Raw genomic sequence first — 12,018 nt, forward strand, 5'->3', positions numbered from 1 at the left:
TACATTCCCAGGCTTGCGCTCCATTTTCTCACCCAAGCAAGGTACAAGTTTAGAACAGAATAACAAAAACTTACTGTCCCTGAATCTAAACTCTTATGTAGGCGCAAAATTATTCATTTCTGAAACAAGATGTTAGCTCTAAAAGCTCTTTTACTAGAATTCTGCTGTGAAACATAATTTTCAGCCTGGCCTGGTGGTATACTTCTTTAAGGCCACCATAGGCAAGTTTGAGGCAAGCCTGGGCTACAAAGTAAGTTTCAGGACAGCCAGGACTGTTAACACAGAGAAAACCTGTGTTCATCAAGCCAAACCAAACCATTTTTTTTTTTTTCATATGGACTTTTTCCTAGAAGAGCCAGAAGCAGATTGTTAAACCACTTGCCGCCTCCTAGTGGCTAGGTTTTGGTATCGCGACCAACATCACACTTAAACCCACATCAATCTTGTTTCTGTATCCCTTTCCTGATGCTTTCGTTTACCAACCCAGGTCTATAGCTCCCCCCTCAAGTAGCCTCAACTAGGCTTGCAGAAAACCCCGTAACTGCTTATTTAACAGGACAAAGTTCCTTCCAGTTTTGCTCAAAACCGCTTTAAGAATTCCTCTTTCAGCCAGTGGACATGTGAACAACATGAACCCTCTTCTAGGTGAGCTAGGCTGTGAGTTCGAGGGCAGCCTGACCAAAGCGAGTGCAGAAGAGCCAAACAGCTCAGATACTGGAAATTCCGGCTGTGAATTTCCAAACAGCTCAGACATTGGAAATTCTCCCGACCCATCGGCTGCCATTAGGACCAGTTGTAAACGAGGACCACTCAGACTGCACTCCCTCCCTCTAGCTCTCCCGGGGGAGAGAAGAACGATCATCAATAGCGGTCAGCGGTTGCGGGAAAGCAACGCCGAAGGCCGGCTTCACGCTCAGGAGGGAGTGCTGCGTCTCGTCCTCGTGGTCTCGGGTGCTCTACACGATCAGAGAAACTTCTCTAGTAGCGAACTATAGAAATGATCCCTGAAAGTATAGTCTTGGCCCTGCTCCCGCCGCCGCCGCGGAGTCACGCCGGGCCGCCCCTCTCCAGCTTGTGGTGACGCCCCGCCCCGCCGCAGCAGCCTCTCCTCAGAGACACCGCACGCGCGTGCCCATGAACGCGCTGCTAGGGTGTCACTTGGGGAAAATAAGATCATTCTGAATACTTAAAATGCATTGTAAAGGGACGCGGGGGCTTACGCTCCTGATTAACATAGAACAGGTGACAGCCAATCCGACGCCAGCGTCTGCAGGTTCCGGAACGAAACCACTTCCGGACCAGTTTAAAGAGGAAGGTGTGTGCGCCTCTGCGAGGCTTTGGCTTTACTATTCGGAGTTTCAGCCTGCCGGGACGGGAGGTGGAGGCGGCGGGTTACGTTCATCCTCAGCTGCCTACTGAGTTCAGGGTAGCCTGAGCTCGAGGAGCCACGTTCTCCGAAACGGGGCGGGGCGGGGGGGGCGGAACTAAAAATTCTGAGTCCTCGAAGTTCCGAGCGTAAAGACGCTCCACGTGGGACCCGTGCGGGAACCCGCTGCCGCCATCTTCCTTGCTGGCGAGGCGTGTGTGCGTCATGCGCCGCCAGGCCCGGATGCGGGACGCCGCCGCCCGTAACCAAGATGGCGGCCGCGGGTGGGCGTGGCCAGTGATGGAGTCTCCGGGTGTGCGGGCCGTGGAGGCGGCAATGGATCCCAGCTGGGAGGATGAAGAGGAGGAGGACGAAGAGGAGACGGAGGAGGTTGTAAGCGCGGGTCGGAGGCCCGCGGCATCGGCGGTCATGGCTGTGGCAGCCCCCGGGTGGGAAAGGGAGAGTGAGATGCGGACGGCGGGAGGGGGTCCCGGAGACAGCTCACTCGAGAAGCCGGGCAGGTCTAACTCCAGTTCTAGTTTACCCGTCCTAGAGAGAACAGAGATGGTCTGGGCGGTTCTGCAGGTAATCTGCTTCCTCCAGAATCTAGATACAGTTTTCACGAAGGTGGCATCGTTGAATCGGGATGTGAAGCTTTTCTTGTTTACTGCTTCTTGCTCACCGTGTACCTTATTAACTTTTCTTTCTTTCACCAGGAGCAGTTTGTTCTGGTAGAACTGTCAGGCATAATTGATTCAGACTTTCTCTCCAAGTGTGAAAATAAATGCAAGATTTTGGTGAGTCTTGGAATTCGGGGAATGTTGTAGATTTTCTTAAAATAAGAATGAAACATGAGACGCTTGTCCACAAAGATAGAAGGTGCGTTCTACTTTACAAAGCAGTGAACCCTCAAGAGCCATTCCGGAAGAACAGGTACCAGGGGGTTCTATGGAGTAGAGAAAAAGCCTAACTGCTTCACCACCTGAATGTGTGGCTGCGGAGAGAGAGCAAAAGATAACTTTGTATCAAACTTTTGGGGGAGCTTTAGGACAGAAGCCTCACCCAGTATTTGCTGTACCTAAGCAGAGCCTGTCTTCTTTCTAGTTCCATCCTCCAGTAGAAACGCAGTCAGGAGTTTGAGTGTGGACATGTGTGCGGTGTTGCCAGGCCAGTTGTCCACATTACCAGCTTCATGGTGCCTTTGGTCTGTCTCTGTTTCTCGAACCCATGCCCCACTCATCACATAGCACTCACAAGACACAGCATCAGAGCAGGCTGTCCTGGGGTGTACCTGTAATGCCAGCTCTGGAGAGCCTAAGGCAGGTGGATCCTTAATGACATAATAAATTCTAGGCCAGTTTGAGCTACAGAAAGCCCTGTCTCCAAAAAACCTAAAGAAGACAAAAATTAAAGAGATGAAGTTATAGGGCCTGGAGAGATGGCTCAGAGCTTAAGAGCACTGGCTGCTCTTCCAGCGGTCCTGAGTTCAATTCCCAGCAACCACATGGTGGCTCACAACCATCTATAATAAGACCTGGTGCCTTCTTCTGGCCTGCAGGTGTACATGCAGACAGAACATTGTATACTAAATAAATAAATAGATAAAGTATATAGATAGAGTTATTTCCTGGTAGTGGTGGTAGAGGCACACGCCTTTAATTCCAGCACATAGGAGGCAGATCTCTAAGTTCAAGACCTGCTGGGTCTACCGAGTGAGTTCCAGGACACAGGGTTATTACAGAGAAATCCTGTCTCAAAAAACAAAACAAACAAACAAAGCCACCAAAAACAAAAACAAGAGGGGAGGGGAGAGAGATTATTATTAAAGTTTTTGGACAAAATCCCTGCCTCCAAATGTTTCAGCAAGCTACTTTGTGCTGCTCACCCCAGCATGCCAATCAGAGATGAGTACTGTGGTCTGCATAGCAAGTTCCTGGACAGACATACACACAGAGAGAGACCGTGTCTCAAAATGACAGCAAAAAGCCCACTCAGGCATGGTGGCACCAACACACAGGAGGCAGAAACAGGAGGAGCTCCCTGAGTTTGAGGCTAGCCTGGTCTACATAGTGAGTTCCAGGAAAAATAGAAACGTTGTCTCAAAATCCAAAGAAAAAGAAAAGAAACCCAGTAAAACAAAAACCAAGAGATGAGGGTGGCTCAGAGAAATTTAACCAATGTGGCCATGTTGGAAAGAACTTTGACATTATATAGAAATGGGAAATGGTTCTGGTTCTATAAGGAATTCTAAAAAATTTTTATCACCATCACCCAAGGTGGAGGGGCAGTATAGTTGCTATGATATTACTGTTTTGTTTTTTTGTTTTTTTGTTTTTTTTTTGGTTGGTTTTTGTTTTTTTAAGATTTATTTATTTATTATGTATAGTGTTCTTCCTGCATGTATACCTGCATGCCAGAAGAGGGTACCAGATCTCATTATAGGTGGTTGTGAGCCACCATGTGGTTGCTGGGAATTCAACTGAGGACCTTTGGAAAAGTAGCCAGTGCTCTTAACCTCTGAGCCATCTCTCCAGCCAGCGCCCCTCCCCCCTTTTCTTTTTGAGACAGGGTTTCTCTGTATAGCCTTGGTTGTCCTGGACTCGCTTTGTAGACCAAGTCTGAGTTCCAGCTCAGAGATCCGCCTGCCTCTGCCTCCCCAGAGGCTGGGCTTAAAAGCATGTCCCACTACTGCCCAGTTCCAAGGCCATTTTTAAACGATGGTATTTCTTTGTCCTTTAATCTGTTACAGGGAATTGACACCGAGAGGCCCATCCTGCAGGTGGATAGCTATGTGTTTGCTGGGGAATATGAAGGTAGGACAACCAGGCACACGAACTCATCTTTCCTACGGCTTTCAGAGTCATGCCTCTGCCCTCTGTTCTAATTCACCTTCGCATTTTCCTGCAGATACTCTTGGGACCTGTGTTATATTCGAAGAAGGTATTGAACGTGGTAAGGCTAGCTTTTTCTACAGATTATTTCAAGTACATGGTGTGTTTTGCTTTTTGTTTTTTATTTTGTTTTCTTGTTGCTTAATAGCAGGTCAGCTGTAGCTCAGGCTGGCTTTGAACTCATAATCCTCATGCCTTCTTTAGTGTTGGGATTATAGCCATACATGACTATGGCTAGCTTCAGATATACAATATATAGTAAATATTGGGGGCTGAAAAGATGGCTCAGAAGTTAAGAACCTGGTTTATTCTTTCAGGGAACCCAAGTTCAGTTCCCTGCACCCATGTTGGGTGACTCACAAGTGCTTATAACTCCAGGGGATCTGGCCTCAAAGGGCACATACCCACATACAGACAGGCACACATACACATAAAAAAATTCTTAAAAAAATACGTGTGATAAATTTTACAGTTAAAATATCAGACTGGGCATGGTGGTGTGTATGTTTAATCCCAGCAAATGAAAGGCAGAGGCTGGTGGATCTCTGAATTTGAGGCTAGCCAGCATTATGGTGAGACCGACCCTGTCTCAAAAAACTAATAATAATAATAAAAAAAAAAAAAACACCTCAGGCTGGTGAGATGGCTCAGTGGGTAAAGGCGCTGTTGCCAAGCCAGACAACATGAGTCCAGTCCCTGGGGCCCACGTGGTGGAAGGAGAATACTGAGTTTTTGCAAATTTAAGACCTCTGACCGCCACATGCATATCGTGTGGTATCATGACACACATGTACCCACCGTCTAATTGTAGCCAATCCTCCCTTCTTGTCTGTTGACCTGGGATAAGTGCTACAGAAACTGGCTGGCACAGGCTGATGGTCCCAGCAGTTTGGGGAGGATTGTGAGTTCAAGGCCTGACTAAGCTTCACAGTGAGATTCTGCCTCAAAACCACAAAGTCACAGTCTGATGGCAGAGTGCCTGTGCAGCATATGGGAAATCCGTGTTCGTCCCCAGTACGTCAAAAATCCCTGGCATATGAGGCCCTATGTGCAGGTCCAAGCTCGTGCACTTTCCTCTGTCTTCAGGCGTAATCACTGTTTTGAATTTGGTGTTTCTCCTATACCCAATTTTATATTACATATTTATGTATTTTCAGACTTGAGGGTTTAGCTTTGTGGCAGATTCTCGCCCAGCAGCATGAATTCAGTCCCTAACACTGCAAAACAAAACAGGAACCAAAAAAGTTATATAAAGTGTAACATACCATACAAGGTATTCTGGGTTTTTTAGTTACATTTGGAGGTTTATACATGATGATATATAGTGTGAGTTTATTTTCTTCTTGTGTAGTATTCCATTTTGGGGCTACAGTATAGTTTATTCTGTAGTCCATTCCTTCTGTGAGTGCAAGCTGATACTGTACTTTGGAGATACTGAGTTCAGTTGTATAAAATTCACCAATGTTGCCGAGCAATGGTGGTGTTTGCCTTTAATTCCAGCACTCAGGGAAGCAGAGGCCAGCCTGGTCTACATGGTAGAGTTCCAGGACACCCAGGGCTACACAGAGAAAAAAAAATTCACCAATACTTACTACTCTCTCTCTCTCTCTTTCTTTCTTTCTTTCTCCCTCCCTCCCTCCTCCTCCTTCCTTCCTTCCTTCCTTCCTTCCTTCCTTCCTTCCTTCCTTCCTTCCTTCCTTCCTTCCTTCTCCTTCCTTCCTCATATACACTTGCAGACCACCATGTGGTAGAGGAGGGCACCAGATCTCATTGTAGATGGTTGTGAGTCACCATGTGGTTGCTGCGAATTGAACTAAGGAGCAGCCAGCGCTCTTAACCTCTGAGTCATCTCTTCAGTCCTATTTCTTTCTTTTTAATTTGATATTTCAAGACAGGGGTTTCTCTGTATAGCTGTCTTGTAACTCACTCTGTAGACCAAGCTGGCTTCAAACTGAGAGATGTGCTTATTTCTGTCTCCCAAGGGCTGGGATTAAAGGTGTGCACTACGACATATAACTAATAGCTACTATTTGTTACCTTCCACATGCCAGATACTGTTCTAAAGGATATCTATCTATCTATCTATCTATCTATCTATCTAGATACCCTATGTCTATCTATTCTTTATATATATCCTACACACACACACACACACACACACACACACACACACACACACGTGTATCTATAGTCGCTCACATATCTATTCATTTAATCTTCATCACAGTTCAGTGAGCAAGATAACTTTTTGTTCATTTGGAGGCAGCCTCAGCACAGGGTGGCCCGGGTACTCCAGGCTGGACTTTGCAGTTTTACTGCTGTGTTAGCCTCCCAAGTGTCAGGATAGGTATCATTTCATATTCCTTCGTAGTTGGAGAAACTAAAGCAAGGGGTCAACAGCACTCGGATTCACATGGGAGTAAGTGTCAGGTTCAGGGTTTGAATTCATCCTGGCTTCAGGGCTCCCATTCACTTTCTCTTTTCTCTTGGTGATGGTGGTGATTGAACTACAGCTTTGCTTATGCTGAGGAGATACGCATATTCTCTCCCTAGCTGACTTCAGACTTGTGGCCCTCCTGTCCCAGCCTTGTGAGTGCTTCACTGTACAACCATGCCTGCTTTGTTTTGTTTTTTGAAACACGGTTTCTCTGTATAACAGCCCTGCCTATCCTGGACTTGCTCTGTAGACCAGGCTGGCCTCAAACTCAGAGACCACCTGCTTCTGCCTCCCAGAGTGCTGGGATTACAGGTGTGTACCACCATGCCCAGCTAATCATGCATGTTTTAAATGTTCAAGATTTATTTTTTTTATTTTTTTCCATTTTTTTTTTTTTAAGATTTATTTATTATTTATTCAGTGTTCTGCCTGCATGTGTGTCTCAGGACAGCAGAGGGCATCAGATTCTACTACAGATGGTTGTGAGCCACCATGTGGTTGCTAGGAATTGAACTCAGGACCTTTGGAAGGGCAGACAGTGCTCTTAACCACTGAGCCATCTCTCCAGCCCCAAGATTTATTATTAACACTATACTGCCAGAAGAGGGCACCAGATCTCTCTATAGATGGTTATGAGCCACCATGTGGTTGCTGGAAATTGGGCTTGAGACCTCTGGAAGAGCAGCCAGTGCACTTAACCTCTGAGTTATGTCTCTAGTTCCCAAGTCTTAACTGTTCTTAACTGTGCTGAATACCCCACTATGGAAATGCCACCGTATGTTCTTTATGTATGTCTTTGTGTGTATAGGTAAAGACGTCTGCAAACTTTAGATATCTAGAACTGGTTGATGAGCTGGGGAAAGAAATAGATTTAGAGACTGGGGCTGTAGCTCTCCTCTGGAACATTTGCTTAGCATGTGTGAGGCCCGAGCCACAACTGTCTAGCTCAAAAAAGCACACGTTAAAAGAGAGGTGGGGGAGAAGAAAAATGGAGCGTTGTTTATCTTCAACTAAGTGAGCAGCTTGAAGCAGAGGAAGTTGCCAGTTTGAATATTAATAGCTGGACTTCAGATGGTTCAGATGGATAGATGTCTTCATGTCTCTCCTGGCATGTAGGAGGTGCTTGCACCTGGCAGAGCAGCTTGTGGAAGTTGCCGGTGTTTCCTGTCTTTGGCCTGGAGTCTTATTCTCTTACCTGTGGGCCTAGTCTTTTGCAAGTTTTAGTTCAGTGCAGCAAACAAAACAGTAAAGGAAGGGGGAAAAAAACTTTTAGTTCTAGACTTGAATATCACAGGAGATTTTTTCCCTCAGGCTTCTCTAATTGGGAATATCCCCACTCAAGCCTGAACTTCAGGTAGAACATTTGATTCCTGTCCTTTGTTTATGTGATGAAATTGTAGGCACACTGCCCTGAAGGCCAGCTCCTGACCCCTGTGTCCCATGTAGGGCTTGATTATAAAGCTCGTTGTTTAATCTCTTTGTGTTCATGTTTCTGTCCTTACAGTTGTTTGTGTCTGAGTCCTGTTGTGCCTTTCACTGGCAGTGTTATCTGTCATTTCTTTACATGGGGGGACAGGAACGAGTCATGATGTGAACTTCCTGTGCTGTTTCCATAGGAAGTAGTTGAGACTAACTCCCTTAACAGCAGTAATTGATTTGATGGCATGGAGCAGTGTAATAAGATCACTTTATGTCCTAGTGGATCCGGAAGGGACTGATAAGACTGTGCTGAAATACAAGTGCCACACAATGAAGAAGCTCAGCATGACCAGGACTCTTCTGACAGAAAAGAAGGAAGGAGAAGAAAACATAGGTTCGTTCCCTCTATACCTTGAAGATGGGTGCTCTTGGGCTGGGAGTAAAGCCAAGTGGTTGAGAGCACTTCCTGCACATGTGAGGACCTAGGGTCAATGCCTAGTTCTAGTGGGGATGTGGTAGCAGAGGCCTGGGGGTGGGAAAAAGCAGCTGAAGATCAGGAGTTCAAGGCCAGGTCCAGCTACTTGTCAGTGGAAGGAAGATATGAGCCCAAAAACATAGCTAGGCGCTATGGTGAAGCACGCCATGACTGTATTCCCAGCTCTTGGGGAGGCAAAAGCAGGCAGATCTCTGTGAGTTCGAGGACAGCCTGGTCTGCAGAGTGAATCCAGGACAGGTAGGGCTACATAAAGAAACCCTGTCTGAAAAACAAAAACAGACAGAGAGAGATACCTTTCTAGGTGCTGGAGTAGTGGCTCAGGAGTACAGGTCCATCCTTAACACCCTTGCAGTGGTCTGGGGCTATATCTCAGCAGCAGGGAGATGGAGACAGGAGGATGGGCTCTCTGGTCAGTCAGTCTAGCCAAATCAGTGAGCTCCGGGTTCAGTGAGACCTTGCCTCAAAGAACAAGATACAGTGTGGTTAAGGAAGATGTCTTGTGTCTACTTTTGGCCTTTAAATTATTATTGGCAGCAGGATATTGTGCAAATGTGGAAATCGGAGTCAGTTCTGTCATCCCAGACTCTGTAGAATCTGGGGATCAAATTCATGTCAAGGTTAAGGGCAAGTGCTTTTACACACTGAGCTGTCTTAAAAGCCCCACAAAAAAAAAAAAAAAAAAAAAGCCAGGCATAGTGGCTCTTGCCTTTAATCCTAGCACTTGGGAGACAGAAGCAGACAGATCTGTGTGAGTTTGAGGCCAGTCTGATGTACTTATTGAGACCCTGTCTCAAAAATAAAGATAACATAATACAAAATAAAATTTTAGCTGGGCATGCATGGTGGGTATGCCTTTAATCCCAAGGCTTGGCAGGCAGAGGCAGGCAGATCTCTGTTCATTTGAAGTCAGCCTGGTTTCCAGAGCAAGTTCTAAGACAGCCAAGGCAAAAACCCTGTTTTGCCCCCCCCAAAAGGAAAAATTTACAAGGTGCTTGGTCTGGTGAAGATACATTGGAACAAACCTGAGGCACACAAAGCTATATTCCTCCTACGTTTGTTTATCCCTCTAACGGCGGACCTTTATGATGGTTCTATACCCTGGCTATTGTGAACATAGATGTACAAGTGCCATGAGTGATGTCGGTTAAGAAATAAATATACACTTAACTGAAATTTCTCTTTCTGTTTCTTTCTTGTTGGTCCTGCTTATCTCCCGCCCAATTAGATGGTGTAGAATGGCTGCAGATGAAGGATAATGATTTCTCCTATAGACCCAACATGATTTGCAGCTTTCTACAGGAAAATGAAGATGAAGCTGGAGTGTCAGCCTCTGATAAACCTGTGGAGTTGGAGGACCAAGAGATGGCAGTGAAAGGCAGTGCGGAGCAGACACCCGAGCAGGAGAAAGCACAGCACTTGGAAGCAGGGGACCCTGGTCTTCCTGGGGATACCCCTTCTACAATGCAAAGTTCTGTTTTCATGGGAACTCAGGGTGGAAATGTTTCTCAGAAGAACCAGCCATGAACTTTTGGAAAAGAAGTCATATATGAAATTGGCTCACAGTCGGTTCACCATTGTGTTGTTCTTGTTGACAGTACACGTATTTCCAGTTACTACGCAATGTAGTGTGCTCAAATCGTGCAGGACAAGATAGGAGTTCCGTCTTTAAAAATACAATGAGAGCTAGCACCATAGTTAAGAACACTGGCTGCTCTTCCCGAGGACCAGGGTTTGACTCCCAGTGCATTCACAGCAGTTCAGAACTGTCTGTGGCTTCAGTTCCCAGATCTGATGCCTGCTTCCCGCCTCTTAGGCTCCAGGTTCTCTCTGTCTACCTTTCTGTGGGTTCTGGGAATCACAGTCGGGTCATGAAGCTTACACAGCAAAAGCTTTACCAGCTGCCCCATCTCACAGCCCTCTCTCCACATAAAAATCCCCTATAGAAATTCTTTATACCAGGCCATGGTGGAGCATGCCTTTGATCCTAGAGAGGCAGGTGGATCTATTGAGTTCAAGGCCAGCCTGGTCTATAGAGTAAATTCTAGGACAGCCAGCTCTACACAGAGAACCCTGTCAAGAAGAAAACAAAAACAAGAAACCAAAACATTTATGTATATGTGTGAGTGTATATGTGTGCTCACCACGAACTGACCTGGTGCTGGAGGAGGCCAGAAGAGCACTTTGGGTCTCTTAGAACTGGAGTTAGAGAGGGTCGTGAGCCATTTGGATGCTGGGAATTGAAGTCCAGTCCTCTCCAAGAACAGTAAGTCCTCTAATTGCTGAACCATCACTCTTGTCATCCTCCCCCACCCTCCTTTTTCCTGAGACATAGTTTTGCTGTGTAACCCAGACTAGCCTTGAATTCTCCAGCCTTCTGATAGTAGCAAGTGTTTTTGTATTTTAAAGTCCTCTTCTACAAGGGAGCTATGAGGGGCAGAAACAAGTCAGATGATTGGATTCTGAAAATGCTGCCCTGCACTACTACAAGTTAGAAACTTCTTTGGAAAAAAGGTGGTTTGGAGTTTTTGGTTTGAGATTGGAGCTCATGTCATCCTGGCTGGCCTGGCACTTGTGTAAACCAGGCAGGTACCAAACTTTCTGCTTCTGTCTCCCTAGTGCTAGGATTAAAGATGAACCAGCCTGCATAACTGATCTTGACTTTTCATTTCAGTATTTTGAGATAAAAATAGAACATCAAGTGTAATAATAGCATTATTATGATTTTTTTTTAATTAGTCCTTAGGCGTGGTGGCACACATCTTTGATCCCAGCGCTCAGTGAGTTCTAGGCCAGCCTGCTGTACAAAGCAAGTCCAGGACAGCCAAGGCTACACAGAAAACAAAAGTAAGCCCAGGATAACCAAGGTTACACAGAGAAACTGAAGAAGAAAAGCAGGAGCAGCACTATGGGCATCCTGTGTGTGTGTGTGTATGTATCAGTTGTGTGTCACCTGATATCAGTGCTGGGAAGTTAACTCCGGTTCTAACTCTAGCTCTCTGGGAGAGCAGCAAGCAATTGCTGACCTCAGATTGTGAGGCCTGGCAAGGAGCACCGAGCCATCTCCCCAGCCCAACTGTGGTTATTCTTAAATTTCATATTACACTGTCATTTTTTTGTGCAAAATTATGATGGCCTTTATATGTTAAAGGAACCAATAAATAATATGAAGAGATTAAAAGAAAACTGAGGGCTGAAAATCAGTTTAGACTGAAGAGAGAGAGAAAAAGTAGTCCTCTGATAGTTAATTGTTAATTAGTATAGGAGTAATACAGACACAGATAAAGCAGGTCCAGAGGTAGCAAAACAAACCAAAAACCCTGCTGGGTGCCTCCTGCCTGTCATTCCGGCACTCAGGAGGATTGCTGGGAGTTTGAGGACAGCTGGATTACAGTGTGAAATCCTGTCCCCT

At 45.9% G+C, this 12,018-nt stretch overlaps 1 protein-coding gene and 1 non-coding gene across 5 annotated transcripts; one reads left to right on the forward strand and one right to left on the reverse strand.

Moving 5' to 3' along the window:
• Positions 1–805: 805 nt before the first annotated feature.
• LOC129683497 (small nucleolar RNA U3) lies at positions 806–1,020 on the reverse strand. Its single transcript, XR_008721170.1, has one exon. It is a non-coding gene; the product is annotated as a small nucleolar RNA U3 (small nucleolar RNA).
• A 356-nt stretch (positions 1,021–1,376) lies between these two features.
• Gtf3c6 (general transcription factor IIIC subunit 6) lies at positions 1,377–11,257 on the forward strand. Of its 4 annotated transcripts, none has more exons than XM_055615913.1 (7): positions 1,377–1,759; positions 2,083–2,163; positions 4,116–4,179; positions 4,274–4,318; positions 6,917–7,006; positions 8,394–8,507; positions 9,835–11,257. In XM_055615913.1, exons 1-7 carry the CDS (start codon positions 1,592–1,594, stop codon positions 10,131–10,133), a joined length of 861 nt encoding a protein of 286 aa, XP_055471888.1. In that variant the 5' UTR covers positions 1,377–1,591; the 3' UTR covers positions 10,134–11,257. The 4 variants fall into 4 exon arrangements, with proteins under 4 accessions (XP_055471888.1, XP_055471889.1, XP_055471890.1 ...); XM_055615914.1 differs by having other exon boundaries at positions 1,379–1,756; XM_055615915.1 differs by lacking the exon at positions 6,917–7,006 and having other exon boundaries at positions 1,486–1,759.
• Positions 11,258–12,018: the final 761 nt, after the last annotated feature.

The sequence above is a fragment of the Psammomys obesus genome, unplaced genomic scaffold (assembly GCF_907164565.1).
Source record: "Psammomys obesus unplaced genomic scaffold, mPsaObe1.curated_primary_1811, whole genome shotgun sequence".
In the NCBI taxonomy this organism is placed as follows: Eukaryota; Metazoa; Chordata; class Mammalia; order Rodentia; family Muridae; genus Psammomys; species Psammomys obesus.